Below are 18021 nucleotides of genomic sequence, written 5' to 3' on the forward strand. Positions count from 1 at the left end.
GACAAAATGGATCAAAATGGCCAAATTCCATCACAGTGAATATTTGTGATATCCGCCTGATGCACAGCTGTAACTCAGCTCGATGCTGACGAGAGAGGATGTCAGGATTATGCTTTTTCTGGGCCTTATTTCCTCCAAAATTCACAGTCTCGTTAGTATCACAGTGCAGCTCAGATCTGATCCAGAAAACTCAGCATGACCCTCAAAACATCCTGTAAACCATCACAGTCGCCCTGTCTGTCTTCTGCAATGCAGTCTGTAGGTTTAAGTACGCTGAGCCAAACATCTGTGCAGCTTCACAGACACACATGTTCACGCATTGGGAAGACGCGTTTCTCTTAAATCCATCTGAGTATATGTGTGGAAGAAATTTGTTCTTCTAATTAAATATTAAAGTCTACAATGAAGTCCCTGTTTTCTGCCCCTCAGAGGACACACGCCGTCTCATAATGATCAACAGCTGATCACTGATTTCTGCACTTCCATGAGAGGACGAGAGATTGCATAACTAACTCAACGGTGCCATCTAGTGAACGCACGTGCACAAATAGTTCACAACTGAAGGAACAGATGTGATTTACAGCTCCGGAAATATTTAAGAAACCACTGCAAAAATATGTTTTTCTCTGGTTCTACTTTTGTGTTTGTGTCGAATCAACTTTAGTTTGATTGTGTTCAACATTTCTCACAACTTTAAATCAAATATTCTGTTAGGTCTTTAATTTGCAGAGCATGACGACTGGTTGAGACGACCAAAAGATGTTTGTCAGAGGTCGAATAATGCAAAGAAAACAAGTTCATGTTCATGTTTAAACAACAGAATGTTTGAACTCAGAAATCAGTGTTTGGTGGAATAACCTGGTTTATAATTACAGATCAGATACAATCAGCTTTATTGATCCCCCACATGGGAAATGTTCTCGCTACAGCAGCTCACAAAACAAATTAAATAAAGTACTCAAGTTATAAAAAAGACAAAAAGTAGGTGGCAATAAAAAGATTTTTGAAAATATGACAATATAAATTATAACAGAACAAAATAATTAAATAACTATTCACACTGTGTACACATTTTTCCTTGTCGAAAGATATTCAGGGGTCATTTTTCTGCACAGAAAGTCGTACAGTCATGGTTTAAAATCAAAACACACATGGTGTGTAGCATAATGATTCACACCACAATCAGATGTTGTAATATCGCCCCGTGTAGCAGAAATGATTGCACAGGATGAATGCATAGCTTTCATGCATCTTGGCCTGCTCACCACCAGCCTTTCACGTTGCTGTTGGGTGACGTTAGGCCACAGTTGGAGCAGCTCGTCTTTGTTCGACTGCTTGCATCCTCTTGATCACGTTCAGGAAGTTTTCAGTGGGGTTCACATCTGGACTGGGTCGGTCATGACATACAGAGAGAGAGGCTGATTTAAGGAACATTTGAAGTGGTCTCTTAATTTTTTCCGGAGCTGTATGTGTTTTTTATTAACAGAATTGTTTGTCAAATTAGTATTTATCTAGTGTACGATCAGAGACATTCAGGTATCACAATCCATAGACCAGGTGTGCCTTTGTAAAAATATCTTCCTTTACTATATTTAGTCGTATATTCAGTTTGATGAAGGCAAAGGTACCACACACCTGAGTTAAAAATGAACCTGCAGGTCACAGAGAGGTGAAGGATGCAATCTGATTCACAGAGCTCGTTTTATACCTAAAGAACATTTTAAACAAAGAAACAAAGCTTGGTTATCTGAATGTGAATGTCTCAGACTGTTCGTCAGAGTGAATACACAGTGAATCAACAGCAAGATGTGATAATGCCTCCATGACTGTGCTATGAGAGACAAATGAAACTTCACATTTCATTCATGTGACACCGCTGATGTCGCTTTAATGACTGAAACAGAATGTCTCTTTCTGACAGCAGTCGTGATGATACACGATGAGCACGTCTCTCTCTGTGTAGGCCCCGATCATGTGGATGTGATTCCTTACGCGACAGGTCTGACTGTCATCTGATAACATGACTTTACACCAACACAGACTTTCATAAAACGTTGTCAAACTTCCTCTCATGGTGTAAGAGTGTTTCAAGAGAACTCCGAGAAAGAGAATTCAGAGAGGGAGAAAGGAGAAGACGACATGAGTCAGTGAGGTGACTTTGTCAAAAGATTAATTTAACACGTAAGAACAGAAAGTATCATCCGGTGTTAGGCAACAACCGTGCCAAGAAAACAGAGAAGAGGAGGAAATATCCGTCACACTTGACTGTAAATGAAGAACTAATAATAAAGACCGCTGCATCATGGATGTAACCGTTTCAGTTTATGCTCTATTTGTTTAAACCATGAGGTTTCTTGACTCCTGTTTGTTCAAGAATGACTCAAATACATGTCTTAAAATGGACGGCACAAATAAACTGATGTCTATTTATAATTTGTACGTAAAGTCAACAGGAAACAGGTTGTACACTCAGTTTAAAGGTGGATTCTCCCCTTTGTGATTAACACTAAGGTGCCACTGATTGTTACCATGGTAACATGGGTCTTAGAGCTGAGTTAGACTTGGGGGAAGGTGTCTAATTTTGGCGGGGGGCTTAAAATGAGTCAGACTTTAATTTTGTGAAACAGTCTAACTTACATTAGACTAAACTAAAGACTGGCCTAACACTACAGACCGGTCTGAAACATGTTTGTGAAACCAGCCATAACTTACCACGACTACCTAATATGATTAACTAGTTTTCATTCAGAATGTATCAGTCAGTGTCATGCAGGCTGTAATACTCTGTGGTGACTGTGGTGCACAACACCAGTCACAGTCCACATAAAAGCCGACTGATTAAATGTTTCTTATGGTTGAATGCTGCCCTCTTGTGGACAGTTTAATAAGAGGCAGTAGTGGTAGAGGAAGTACTCACTGAAATACTGCAGTGTAGAAATACTGAAAGTAAAAGTAGGCCCACAGTGTTAAAGAGCAGAGTAGCCCAGCTGCTGTAGGTCACATGTTCTGGTTATGCAAGTTTTTGAGGCCTTTTCATGTACGTGCATGAACACTAATGTACCCACCTCACAGTTCCTCACCTGATGGGTTCCCTCTCCAGAGATCACTCAATTGATTTTAATCATACACACTCATTGTAACAAAAATCAGATAAAGCTCTTTTAAGCACTGCATTATAGAAGTGCTGTCGGTGCTGCTGTTAGAAAAACTAAAACATAGCAGGGCTGATGACGTCAAATATTTAGTGACACTTTATCTTCATTCTCAGAACATGTTGAGAGCTTAAGTCCCTCCTAAACCCCCCCAATTAATGTATGATAACCACATGGTTTTTATGAGTTATTCAACTGCATGAAGAAATCGCCCCACCTCTCTTAGGCTTTAGTCTTTCTGTCTTTCTCTTTCTCTTTCTTACTGAATCTAATGTATTTGAAGGAGTTTTTTTCGGGCTTGAGTTTGTAAAGTTTCTGAGATTGGGGAGTGGTTGAGAAAGGGAATATACTGGATGTGTGTTCGGTTATGTTAGAAAAATTTAATAAATTATCTCTGAAAAGTAACTCATTAAGATTTTACTAAAGAAAAAGTACAAAAGTATGAGCATCAAAATCCAGATTGACTTTTAAAGTATCTATAGTAAAAGCACACACACATGTATTTATGTATTTATGTCATAATATTGGATTTAAATGATACGTTATTGTGTAAACCTCACTTTGATGCTGCAGCTGGTAAAGTGGAGATCACTGGGAATACTTTATACTCTGCTTTCTAATCTTATATCGTCTTATCGTTTTATAATACATCATATTTTACTTAATTAATCTTTTTTTTATTATTAACCTGAATCTGCAAAGTGACTACTGACATTTGCGATAAATAGTCAAAAACAGAATCATAAAGTAGAAGAAATTACTCAAGTATTAGTGTCAAATTAAAGTTTGTTTAGTCTAGCACCGTTCACAGAGCAAATTCAAAATGTATGATAATATTTGTGAGAATTTTAAGTACCTTAAACGTGTTCTTAGTTACTGGAGTAAATGTCCAGCACTGGTGAGCAGACAGATTTCACCAATCACCGGTTTAATCTCGGCAGCTGTAGTTCTGCATTGATCCACAAGAGGGCAGCGTTGGGTCTGAATTATCAACCAGCACTGTGGAAACTTCAGGACAGAGCAGAGTAACTGCAGTGTAAACAGAGTATAATATAACCTCTTTAACAGTGCATGACAACTGCGTGAGACTAACGCATAAAAGTTTTATAATTAGGAAATAAAATAAAAACATGGCAGCCCTGCGTTTCCCGGTGAAATGGTTTCAGTAAGTCAATTCTTCTCAAACAGTCACCTCTCGCTTTGTGCATGAAGTATTTAAGAATCTCTACAATACCAGAAAGAACTGTTTTAAGACAAATTTGTAGCGTCCATAAACAAGAAATGCATTTATTTGTAATTTTTGTTTTACATATAATTTTGTTATATTCAATTATTGTAGTGATGGCCACACTAAGCACTCAGTGTAAAGTCTGTGACACGTGTAAACTCTGTATCTTCAGACAGGACGCTGAATTTATGTCCAAATCCGAGCTGTGAGTGTCCGTGGACTGTCAGAGGCCAACTCGATTACACTGTCTCATAAATATTTTGTGGTCAATAAACAGATGCTTCACAGACATCCATCAGCATTTATGACTTTGTGCTGGACTTTTTTAGACGAGCCAATTAGTCAGTTGTGCTAAACAGGCCCTCAGACACCTGCATGATTAATCAGACAAATACACAGGATAAGAAGTTATATGTGCTCCTTCACATCAAGTTATTACGCTTAAGTGATGATACAGAGGCTCAAAACTTGGGCCTGAAGCTCAGTTCTTTGTATATTCTAGTTTTATTCTTTTTTGGGGCATTTTCAGATTTAGGCTCAGTGACTTTGTTGTTTCATTTTTTGGCTTAAATGTTTTAAATTCCCAGCGCATTCTTGCAGCCATCAAATGGCACTACACAAAAATGTCAAGAGGAATTTTCAAAACATTTTTATTCACGTACTTTTGTCCCCAAGGCTCGTGACACGTATTAGACGCGATCACAGAAAAATAAACGCGCTGTAGTTTCAGGGGACAGCAGTGACTGATGTGTGGTGGGCCGCTGTTTGTCACAGAGGGGGTTGTTGGAGTTTCCTTGTAACCGGAATTAGCTGTGAAGTGCGACCTTGAGGTGTGAACACGGAATACGAAAGGTCCGGCTTGTTTCAAGGGATAGGAAAGTCTCTGATACTTTGCACCTCGTTTGCAAGTGAATATCTTAACAAATAAAACAGGGATCAGGCGTGAAGCGTGGTTGGAAAGTGAGGAATTCCCACAGTAAGGTTTTTAACCAAAGGATTAATAACCGAGGGCTGGATGATCTAGATTTAGTGTAAAAGCTTTGGTGTTAAGGTCAGCTTAATTATATATCTTTACTCTGTTAAAATAAAGTAGGTTTTAACTAAATTAATGGTCACTAGAAAGCAAAGGCATCTAATAAGTCCTATAAAATAAAATATATCTGTGCGTAATTACGCACAGGCCTCTTTTCCTTGGAGCGTTTGAGGCCTCGGTTTATTGCCGGTTCGTGCAGCTGATAGGTCGAGCTGTTAATTTATTCATGCTGAGGAGAAGTCCTCTCCCGGATAGGCCCACTGTCAGCTGATGACGCGCTACAGGACAGGCGCAAGGGGGACAGCTGGGCCTGCAGCACCGCGCACTCTCATTTGAATGCAAATCTCCAAGAGTTGAGGAGTTGGCTGACGTCAGGAAGGCCTTAGTATACCTTTACCACCTTGTCAACAGAGACACATCATGTGAGAGAGGAGACAGACTGGAACTACGTCGCATTTCACACTGGGAACCCATTTGGACTACATAAACAGCAGAAGGATTGTTTTTAGCAGTTCCAGGGCTACAATGTCGCCTTGAATTAGGCCGCACCATCCTCTCTGCTGTTTTTATCAGATTCTATTTTATTTTTCTACAAATCATGTATGTGGGATACCTTCTGGATAAAGAAAGCGGCATGTATCACCAGGGGCCAGTAAGAAGATCGAGCATCAATCTGCCTCCACAGAACTTTGTTTCCACACCTCAGTACCCCGACTTTACCGGATACCATCATGTGCCAAACATGGATACGCACGCACAATCCGCGGGGAGTTGGGGGCCCACATATGGAGCTCCACGAGAGGACTGGGGTGCATACAGTCTGGGACCCCCTAACACTATTCCTACACCCATGAACAACTCCTCTCCTGCACAGGTTCCGTACTGCTCCTCTGAGTACAGCCACATGCATCCTCCGGGCTCTGCGGTGTTACAGCCGCCGCCCGAGAACGTAACTGTTGCACAACTTTCTCCTGATAGAGAAAGACGCAATTCATTCCAGTGGATGAGTAAAACTGCGCAATCATCCTCCACAGGTGAGTTTATCATGTTAAAACTGCATGACTTGTTGCTTTGATTGTGTACTGGTGGATTTGTTTCTTGTAGCAATGACTTTATGTTTTTGCGCACACGAAAGTTAATGTTTGAGTCCAACAATCAGGCCTTTTTTTATTTACCCCCGGCAGCTCTATGTCATTTAAAATAATTTATTTCGAATTTAACTAAATTTATTGTTGGACAAAAAGATGCAAAAAGTATAAAGTGAAAAAGCAGCGACAGAAACTGGAATAACAGGAGGAAAGGTCTTTTGACACTTGCCTTCCGCTGGTTGCCTACATTCTGGCTAAACCATGATATAAAGTTAACAGAGTGAGGCTTTTAAAAGGCAATAATTGAAAAGACATCGATTAAATGATAACATAAACCTGCATCCGACTGGCAGCAGAAATAATAAGTCTATAAATGATTTCTATACGTCATATTTTGGATGTGAAACCAGCTCCGTCTTTATTCTCTCCTGTGGAGGAAATAAAAGGTGTGAGGCCTCGGCGCCAGGCCCAGTTGTGATGTTAATGTCATGATTCCTGGAGATCTGAGCTCCACTTCCCTGTCACATTGTTTGCTGTTTTCAGTGTTATCCGTCATATCCAGGCGGTGGCCTTTGCTTTCAACACCTCTTCACTTTGATATGCACCAACCTCCCTTCCTCTCTCAGAGTTATATTACCGGAAAGAGTGACGTTTTTCACAGCCTCAGACGAGTGTTGCATACTGTAGGCCTTTACAGTAGCTTCTTAAATCGACTGTTTTTATTATGTAGGCCTGGAATGAAGCAGCTGTACCAGGATACACTAAGTTATTATATTAGTTAGACTAATTAATCGTATAGTTCTTTAGAGGAAATCGCCTGGCCATCACATTCATTTTAACAAAATTCCATCGCCATGTTTTTTTTCAAACTTGGATTAAACATTTTCTAACACCTTTAAAGTACCCCTCCTGCTGTCTGGATGTGTTTGTACGTGCAAAAAATGCGCGTTAATAACAAGATCTCACAGTGCTGTTCTTATCTGCCTTTTTTAACTTGTCAGTTGATTATCTGATCGCTGCCTGTTTGAAATTCAATGCACTAAACTTTCCATCAAAGCAAGAAAAAAAAGCGCAATTTGCGTATCTGAAGAAGAAGCAAAGAGATATGTGTTTAACAAGCAGCTAATAAAGATGCTGCGTGCAGATACGAGCCGGTCCTGGCACGCATGCCTCCTCTGCGTAAATCTGCATTTCAACAACCTGAATGTTAAAAAAAAAAAAAACACTCAGTGTTCATGCTGTATATTTTGTTTCTCGCCCCCTTCGCAGGTAAAACCAGGACGAAGGAGAAGTACAGGGTAGTTTACACAGACCATCAGAGGCTGGAGCTGGAGAAAGAGTTTCATTTCAACAGATACATCACCATCAGGAGGAAATCTGAGCTGGCTGTCAACCTCGGCCTGTCGGAAAGACAGGTATGTGTGCATCACAATGCTTTACTTTCATGCAATAGATCAGTGAAACATACAGCATCTGCTGTGTGAGAGCATTAATGGGCAGCATGTAGAAACACAGGCTTATTTTTTCACATGTGTAACTGAAAATCACCCAAATATTGTGTGAAGCTCTGATGTTTGGATGTATTTAAAGATACATTAACCCCTAATATGTTGTTTTTTAAGTCATTTTTTTATTGATCAATTATTTTTTATTTTTGAAGATAAAATGCAGACATTGTATATAGAAATAAATGTGCTTATTATGTAGGGACAGGTTTATATGTTTTATATAATTTCACATGACAGGGAAATTAAAAAAAGCTTGGGAATGTATTCATTGTATTATGCCCATTAATTATATTATAATTTTTATTGTATTTCTCTCTCAATCACGTGACAATAGGCATTATTATTATTTAATTTAAGGAAGAAAGCGCACTGAGATCAGACGAGGGAGCTCTAACCTCGAAAAAATAACCCATACAAATAGTTTCTTATTATCTTTCGTTTTTATTCGCTATAAACTCCTGATTCCTTCAATGGAATTTCCATCATATTACTTCATTTAATTTGTTTATGTTTGAACCTATTTGTGGGGGTTTTATTTCATTTTTATCTGCATTTGATGAAGGGTTATGAAAGTAGCATATTACAGGAATTAGTTCTAATATAATAACTAAATTCCCTTTTCTTTGTGCCTTCAGGTGAAAATCTGGTTCCAGAACCGCAGAGCCAAAGAGCGGAAGCTGATCAAGAAGAAGCTGGGTCAGTCTGACGGCAGCGGGGGCTCCGTGCACAGTGACCCGGGCTCAGTGAGCCCTCTGCCGGTGCCGGGCTCTCTCTCCCCCTCAGACATCCACGGCTCTCTGTACCCCCCTCAGGGCATGAACACCTTGCCTTCTATCAGGAATATACAGCAGGTGACAGTGACTCAGTGAAACATGCACCCTGTGGACCACCTCACATAACTGAGCACTCCGACACGCGGACAGGACACCTGAACTGACGTCATGACGCACAAAGCTGTGGATGAACATTTGATTTATAGCAACGAAACGCTGGAGGCTCTTCAAATATCGCTTTTTATAGAATAGTTCTAATAACGTGGGGATTTAAAAAGAAAAAAATCGACGTGTTTCAAACTTAAAGCTTTAAATTGTTTGTGAGTTAATAAGATATAAATATCATTTTTTGTATGTGATGACGTGTATGTGAATAAAATGAGAATTCAGGGACATTTTATCGAAGTTTTAAAGAGGATTGTATGGAGTTCCTGCCAAACTGGACGAACTGCTTTGACTTGACAAATCATTTACACGTTTCAGCACAACTTCACTGCTTCAGTGGCCTAAAAAAAGCAGAGAGCAGCTGTTACACATACGGGTACAAATGTCGTTTGATGGCAACTCAGAATGTAAATAAAATGTTTGTTTTTTGCAGTACACCTGTCGTTTTTATTCAAGCAAAAATAAGGATTTTGCAAAGCTTGAAAAAATCAAGTTGTATTTTTGAAATGCTTTTTATACATACATTTTATACAGCCTGCAACCTATTTCCATCAGGCTATTGCCTGATAAGGTACCGATACTAATACATATTGTTCAAAGTCACAAACTCAGGAAGAAAAGAGGTTAAACCTGTTAGAAAGTAACATATTGAATGGGTTTTACTATTCAGCTTTTATATTTGCATCAACAGTAGGCCTACTCATAAAAATGTTTGGATCTTGGACTGTTCCCTTCCAAACTTAGGCAACCGCAATGGGCATATAAGTCAATTTAATGCATCTATTTATTTTGAAGCTTCAAAAAACCTTTATATTGCATATATGTTAGGCCTACATCAAGATGGTTTTTGGTCAGTTAGCCTACTTCTGAAATTGCCTTAATAGGCCTACCTGTGATTTAAACACCTATGCTAAAAGCAAAGGGTTAATTCCCCCTGCACAGTTAACACTTAACCGTTAAACTTGTGCTACTATGTCCTCATCAGGTGCACTGTCATGTTGCAATAAATGTCAGAGAATGGACATCTAAATGACCTTAATGTATGAAACATTTTACACAGTATGGCCTGTTAGATGCACAGGTTCAAAGCAACACAGCTTCAGGGTTATGGGTTCTAAGTGTAGTCTTATGCATAATTAGTGCAAGTGACATGTTGATTGTCATGTGGCTAGACAGGTTATTTTTAGGAGGAGGACTTTTCCTGACTTTGACCCAGGTCCTTGTCTGAAGGAGTGAATTCATTATCTCTAATGCAAACTGAACTGAAGGACTTTTTAATCAAACAGTTTACAAACTTCCAGTATGTGAGGGGTCTAATAGATTATACTAATCTTTATCACTCAAATCTCAATCATTAACAGGAGGTTCAAAGATAGTTTCCAGCTCTCTTCGCGATCTCTGGCCTCGCGTGCCCGCTCGTGCGTCCGTGCGCAGCCCCGTCGGAGACGTCATGAGCGTCTTACTACCCAACATGGCGGACTTTGATACCATTTATGAGTTGGAAGACGAAGAGGATGAGCACGTAGTGAGCGAGGAACACTTGCCCAGATACTGTCCGGAGCCCGTGGTCATGCGAGGGGCCGGCCACATCACAGTGTAAGCAGAGCCGTGTTTGTCGCTCCGTCTGTCCGCCTGTCGCTGTGTTGTTTTGGTGTCTTCACCCGGAGCCTGTTTAGCTGATGCTAGCATGCGAGCTAACGCCAAACACAACAACTAACAGTTAGCCATACGATTTGTCAGGGGAGACAGTCGGTTTGCTAAACGATATTACGACATAAACTAACGTTAACAGTTGTATGTCTCAAATGGTAACCATAGAAGTGGTGACCTAGCAACCGGTATTCTTTGATAGGTAACTTTACATGTGATGTACCGTTAGCCAGAAATCTGTAGCTTCATTACCGAGCAGACTAATTCATCAACATCAGTCTGGTGTTGATAACACAGACGTTATAAAGTCATCTGTCAAATCAGCCCAATGTCACCAGCTTAATCACCATCTAGGACTTTTTTATTGCTAGTTTTATTATTGTTTACATGTGAGTGTCAGCTCTGAGTGGCTGGTGCACTTTTTTCAGGGTGATAACTAGACAGGACCATGAAAGTAAGCCCACCCACATGACGTCATGTAGCGGTTCAGAGAGTTTCTGTCAATTTAATCATAAAACTGAAAAAGGTTCATCACTGTCATAATGACATTAACCTGATTGTAGATTCTGAGTCCCAGCTGGAAACATTATAAGCTCTCTTAGCCAACTTTCAACTGGACTCTGATAAGACAAAAAAAATGAGGCTATCTAAGATAAACACAGTCACATCTGCTACACTGCACATGGATATTGTTACTATAACATTCTGGTTAAGCCCAATGCGAGAAACAAAACTATCATCCAAAGAAACATTTCTCAGCTGCTCCACCAACAGCTAACAGCAGACCAACATTGCTAAAAGTCCTAATGTATACTGAAAATATGCCGCATACTAGAAATACACATGTAATTAAAATATTAAAATATATTAAAATTGCAATATGACCAAGTGCAATATTCAAACTGAGAAACTGCAGTTTTATGGTGAAGGATTATATGCAAGTGCTGCAGAGTTGCACAGGCCTGCAAATCTTGTTAATTTTTAATTTAAATTAGAATTAAAACCTGATGCAAAAATTAAATCTACACTAGTTGTAGATCACATATTGCAATTATAATGTCAGACGCATGTTCTTATATGAGCGGACCTATCGTCCACTTCTGTCTCATTACCAATTATTCTTTATTCTGCATGGACAATTTATCACCCGCAAAGCTTCTTCCTTTGGTAAAGAAGAGTCTGTTCGCATGCCTGTATGTATAAATAAGCTCTGATTATTTGTCACGTCGTCTGTAAGTTTTGATCGATCATATGTGAACAGAATAATCCCACGTATTTTTTACTTTAAGTTTTCATTCCACCCTCATGTTGAAGTCATTTCAAGTAAAATTAAGTATGATTGGCTTATGGGACTCTTGTTAGTGTAACCTTTTTCATCCTGATTGTAATCGGTTTGGAATTTTATGGATAATAAAGAGTAATGCTGATAGTAGTTAAAAATATGTGTTGCTTTGTTGGTTTCATGAGCCAGTCACCCATCGTTTAAATCATATAACTACAATAGAAGTAATTATTTTTTGTGCCAATCTTTCGTAGTTGTGTGATTTAAAGCACCCACTCTCTTAATGCCCACATAACTTAAACTTAACTTAAAGAAGAAAAAGTAATAGTTCATTTATTTTAACTCAGGTTCTGGATTTTTTTGTTCTCATTAGGTTCATGGTACTTTTGAATGATGCCATCAAATCTCACATTTTGTTTTGTTTTCAGGTTTGGACTGAGCAACAGATTTGACACAGAGTTTCCCTCTGTTCTCACGGGAAAGGTACAGTTGCTTTTCAGTCTTCTTGCACTTCAGTCTTGCTTTCTGTTCAATTCCAAGTGGGAAGAATTAAGCCATTAAAGCCACAGTGATTCTATTGTTTCTTTTTGGGCCTTTAACAGCCCCGACTTCCCCACACCGGCCCATTCAAAAAAACCTCTCCAAGTGGTTTTGATCTGACGGGGATGCATTTTAACTAACGCACCACAGCGCAGAGAAAAGAGTCTGAATGTGCCGCTGTCCAGCTCTGTAAATGAGTAAGCCGTCTATGGGGCTCGGTTGGCGGGGACCCCAGTGTTTTGGAGGGTCCAGCTCCGGGTGATAAAATAATGAAATGAAGACTCTGCTGCAGACAAGAAAGGAAAGCTTCCTGGGTCGGACGCAGAAACACAAAAAGGCTGTAGGGGTAAGAGCAGGCCGAGGGAAGTGTGGGGCAATAAAAAGTACCTTCAGTATTGTGACCCAGGGTGACGCGTGATGGATGAGGTCACAATTATGATGATTGAAGGGTGCAGATCAGGCCCTGCTGGGCTTTATTCTGAGGTCTTTGGCTGTTTGCAAAGAGACCTTTGCATCCTGTCATAAAAGATTACGACCCCTGTTTTATGGCGTACAGACTCAGAGAGGAATGAGCATCCATTCAAGTTGTTTGGTCGGCGCGGCCACAGGCACTGAGCTTATCTCTCCTTTGAGTCCCTCCTTGCCTTGAACAGTCTAGAGATTGGTTAGCAAGTCAGAGGCAGAGTATTTAGAGATCTCATCTCATCTCTGGACAACATCTGCAAATATCTACCTGTTGGTTTTCTAAAGCTCTTTGATCTCTGTGTACAGGTTTTCTTTGAAGCAATTAGGGATCTTTCATGTCAGCACCACCTAAACACTTGTATTGTCTCTCCTCCTGCTCTTAACAATTTGGTACAATTTTCTAATAACTTTCCACTCCGCTTATACCCCAAAGGAACTGTTTAATTTGTTAAACAAACAACCACAATTTGTCTCTTGTTCCAGGTAGCCCCAGAGGAATTCAAAACCAGCATCAGCAGGGTGAATGCCTGTTTGAAGAAGAACTTGCCGGTGAATGTGAAGTGGCTTCTCTGCGGCTGCCTGTGTTGTTGCTGTACAGTAGGCTGCAGTCTATGGCCCGTTATCTGCCTCAACAAGAGAGTAAGTCCCAGACCTCCTGCGACACAGGTCGGACACTTTAACTCTCCCTTACATCAGCTGCTGATTACTCAGGGGCTGTTATAGCAATTCAGCCGCATTGCTCTGAGAGTAGAGGGTAATAACAGCTCGTGTTCAATTAGTGGCTGTGTGTAGAAGTGACGCATTGCACCGCTCAGCTCCTCTCCGGCCCAGCTCAAGGGTGCGTCATTTAAAGGTGGGGTTACCACTCAGAATTAATGGCAACAAAGTGGAAATTACAAGCTGGTAAATTGGTAGTTCAGTCCATAAATCCTAACACCAGGGCAGTTTACTGTTACCTGTTAAAGTGTTAAACTGAGCAATGAGCTGCTTGCTTTAAAGATAATGTGTTTGTTTTCTATTCCAACAGACGAGACGGTCCATTCACAAGTTGTTAGAGTGGGAAAATAACCGATTATACCACAAGGTAAGAACGACGACAGATTAGCACCTGTGTGGAAGTGCTTATTTGTCCCATGTCAGCGTGCAGTGCAGGTTCAGGATGACTGTGATGGATAATAATGACCAATAGTCTGTTCTGTAAACTCTTAACCCCTCCACACAAGTCCCTCAAAGCTGAGTCAGATTTGTTGCTCGGGGTCTGAATCAGATCTTGTGCACAGGGTCTGAGAGGACCGTGAGGTCAGCAGTAAAATGCCGTGTTAATTTTGTTTTGTCTCGCAGCAACAAATTACTGCTAGTAGCTGTGCGAAGGCATAAAGGAAGCTCTTCAGGGTGTCTGGCCACAGTTTGACCCCAGCGGGACCAGACAGCCCTGCTCCCAAATTCCCCTGACACTGAAGGGGAGATTTCAGACAGATTTTCTTTTATGTGTGTGTCTGTTTGAGAGCAAGAGAGATGTTCATTCATTGTGTCTGTGTCTTTTCTCCTCTGATCAGCTGGGGCTGCACTGGAAACTCAGTAAAAGAAAATGTGAAAGCAGTAATATGATGGAATATGTGAGTATGCTGTCACACTCATACACCCTGATTATTTCTGCTAGAACAATATTTTCTTGATCAGCTGATCAATCGTGTACTCTGCAAGCTGAATATAGTGAAAAACGCTCATTTTAATTAGTTGAAGGACGATGTAACCTTGTTTGACCAACAGTCAAAGACACAACAATATTAAGTGAACTATCAAATATGACAAACCCTTCATCTGGGAAGCTAAAGCCAGCAAATATTTAAAAATAAACAAATATTTATATTTAAAACAAATAGGGATTATCGGCCGGGCCGATTATCGGCGCCGATATTCAGCATTTTGACGCATATCAACATTGTCCTTTTTTTTTTTCTTTTTCTTTTTTTTTAATCCGACGGCCGATAAGAGATCAATTTAAAACTGGGTTATTCTGGCTCTGATGCATATGCTTAAAGGCATTTAAACAAAGTTAAGTGTTGGACTTATTCAAAATTTTGACGCCAATATTTTCACTTTTACTGCAAATGAATATCGGCTTCAAATATCGGTTATCGGCCTCCTTGACTACTGATAATCGGTATCTGTATCGGCCCTGAAAAAACCATATCGGTCTATCTCTAAAAACAAATATATTTGTTTGATTCATTAGCTGATTTTTAAGAGTACATTTGTAGATATAATCTCTTTCTGAATAATACTTTGTCGTGTCCTTTTCTCTCTGTAGGTGATTCTTATAGAATTCTTACCCAAATATCCTATATTCAGACCGGACTGAGGAGGCTGTTACAGACTGGACGTGTGGCCCTTGAATCTTCTCCTTAGTGCCTTGTATATACAGTATGTTGGAATAAGGGTCTGCACTGGTGTCTGTCGTGACGACCCCCTACCCCCCCCTACATCTCCCAGTACCTTGTACATTAGAATTTGCAACACTGTCACTTTGCTTTAGAGCAGATTTTGCACATGTTCCCGACAGAACTCAACATGTCCCCTTCGTTGCACTCGGATGTGTTTTTTTTGTTCCGTGTGACAAACAAGTGAAACTCTCGAAAAGTGCATTTACCCCAAAGAACCATCGACCTGTATCCCATCTGTTATATCAGTAATCCCTTGCAAAGAATGTGATGCCTCCACCTTCCTTAACTAATCCTTGCCTTATGTATGATTTTAACTCTACGTGTGACAGGAGGAGGAAGGCATTGGCTAATTCAACAAGTTTGTGGTTTTTAAAGCTGTTTGTTGGGTTTGAATCCAGTTCTTTGCAAGTAGATGGGATGGTTGAAATTGCCTAACGTACAGTGTACGTCTTCACCCTGTGTGTTTTCTTTACATTTGACCCTCTGTATATGGGAACTAGCTAGTAAAATAACTTGTAAATACCATGTTAGGATAAGCTGTACAGTGGTATACCATTGTTTACATAAAGTTACTTAGCTCTTTAGTTTTTTGCCAATATATTGCTGTACCATAGTTTTGATTAATGAAAGATGTCTATGTACCTTTCTAGTTTATATGGACCTGTTTACCTTGTAAGCCATATAGTTACAATGATGCCAGAGTCAGGCTGATTATTGCACTCGAGCCCAGTGAACGTCAGGATCTCAGAGGATAATCCTGAAGATTCATCCAGTGACAACAGCAGTGCATGTTTTCCTGTGGTTTTTGCCAACAACGATGACACTTAATGACATGTCATCTGTTCAAACTGGAAATGTTTGCATCTCTGATGAACTCTCATCGATTTATCTGATCATTTTATCCCAACTTTGCATTCATTTTTTTTATAGTTTTGTACTCTCCCTGTGCTGTGTTTGCTCCTCCTGATGTGTTAAGAAGCACATGCATCACCAGTACATGGCGTATTATGAGCAGACGGTTCCTTCGTTTCAGTCCACCGTTAGTATTATTTCCCTGATTCTGTCCACAGGTTGCTGCATTGCGTTGTGTTAGAGTGCCTCTGGAGTAGTTGGTGAACCACGGAGAAGTACAGGGTGAAATGTGTCCTCTTGTACAAAGGAGAGTTTGAATCCTCCTCCCAGTATTGTTCCTGTTACAATCCTTGTAAATGTTTGTCCTAATCCCCATCGGGAGAAATAAATTGTTGATTTTGATTTCGCTTCTTTTTTTCTACTCAATGTCACACTTACAGAAGGATGTTTTCATTACTGACCTCAGCTTTGCCCGCAGCCTGCTGCCTCACTGCAGAAATGTGGCTATTTGTCATGTTTAACAAGGTGTTGAATCGTTAACTTTAACAAGACGGTGTGCAATTAGTCGACACATTTGTTGAACTCAGGAATGTTGTTACCATAATCTGCTGCTACTTTCTAACGTCATGGACCAGCGGTCAGAGAATACTGGGCCGAGTTTCTACTGTATCTCTTCAACACAACCCCCGAACACCGTGGTGGTGGTGGTGGGCTTCAGTTCACTGTGGATGGTTTTATGGTCCTTTGTTTTTTTGTTTCCACATTCACAGTCTGTCCCCGTTTAGACAGAAGGCTTCAGTTTACTGCTGCACAGCTCCAGTAGTTAAACTCAAGTTGCCAAGTTTTCTTTAAATCTAGAATAAAATGAATGGTTGTACATCGTATAATGAACTTTAGCCACAAGATTCAGCTTAACAGATTCTTATTTTAATTCCACTATTTATGTATTAGTTTAATGCACAGGGACAGATCAAGTAGCCTATATATAAACAACCTGAAAACAGGTATCCAGAACAAGTATCGTGTTTATAGCAGATGTTAATGAAGACACACATAAGTCACTTACCCGAACCTGAGAATGTACTTGCAAAAGTTGACCTCCCAAAGCAAAAAACGTTTTAAACATTGTGAGAAACATTGCTTGTGTTTAATTTGTACCTACAGTATATAAATTGCAGTAAACATGACCGCTGCTTAATCAGACTTTGTGTTCTGCTGCGTGGTATCTTTCAGTAGCTTGCTTGTTATCCACAGTGTTTCAGAGAGTCTAAAGTTTTTTGTCTCAAACATGAGCAAAGAATCTTTATTCTACACAGCTTCTGTCCACTAGGGGTCAGACTGAGCCATGAACAGACTGCACACTTCATTGGACAGTTCTCACTGAGGAAAGTGACTTCAGACATTTAGAGCTATGATCACTGAAGTTTGATATCCTATCAGGGACTGTGGGAACAATTCAAAGACGTCTGGATGGCCGCTGTGATAGGAACCAACAGCAGCTTGTAAAGCTCAGTAATATTTACATTTCTATGTGCGTGTGCACGTGTATACTGTATTTGTCGTTTTCTATATTGGTACATTGTGTCCGCTGACTTAAAATTTGCTATTAATCATTCATATCCTATGAACTAATATCTATGTAATTACTACTAGTTGTTTTTTGTTTTGTTTTCTCTCCATTTATATTCTTATCTTTCTCTTATTTTTATCTTACTCTATCTTAGACTGTTACCTTGTCTTTTTCGCTCTTATTTTTATTGCTATTGTTACTATTATTGTTAATGTTTTCTTTTTTGTTATGTAATCTCTGAAAATACAAAATGTATAAGAAACATTTAGAA

General features: G+C 39.8%; 2 protein-coding genes across 2 annotated transcripts; both read left to right on the plus strand.

Annotated features, from left to right (window-relative positions):
• Positions 1–6011: 6011 nt before the first annotated feature.
• On the plus strand, positions 6012–8878 carry cdx4 (caudal type homeobox 4). The gene is made up of 3 exons (XM_069670506.1): positions 6012–6447; positions 7771–7916; positions 8645–8878. The coding sequence occupies exons 1-3, from the start codon at positions 6012–6014 to the stop codon at positions 8876–8878; spliced, it is 816 nt and encodes a 271-aa protein (XP_069526607.1).
• A 1519-nt stretch (positions 8879–10397) lies between these two features.
• Positions 10398–16582, plus strand: chic1 (cysteine-rich hydrophobic domain 1). Its single transcript, XM_069669986.1, has 6 exons — positions 10398–10543; positions 12308–12362; positions 13368–13523; positions 13912–13968; positions 14441–14500; positions 15196–16582. The coding sequence occupies exons 1-6, from the start codon at positions 10398–10400 to the stop codon at positions 15244–15246; spliced, it is 525 nt and encodes a 174-aa protein (XP_069526087.1). The 3' UTR covers positions 15247–16582.
• The last annotated feature ends 1439 nt before the right edge of the window (positions 16583–18021 follow it).

Source organism: Semicossyphus pulcher, unplaced genomic scaffold, assembly GCF_022749685.1.
Source record: "Semicossyphus pulcher isolate SPU_LCO1_2020_fin unplaced genomic scaffold, fSemPul1.0.p SCAF_2, whole genome shotgun sequence".
NCBI classification, from domain to species: domain Eukaryota; kingdom Metazoa; phylum Chordata; class Actinopteri; order Labriformes; family Labridae; genus Semicossyphus; species Semicossyphus pulcher.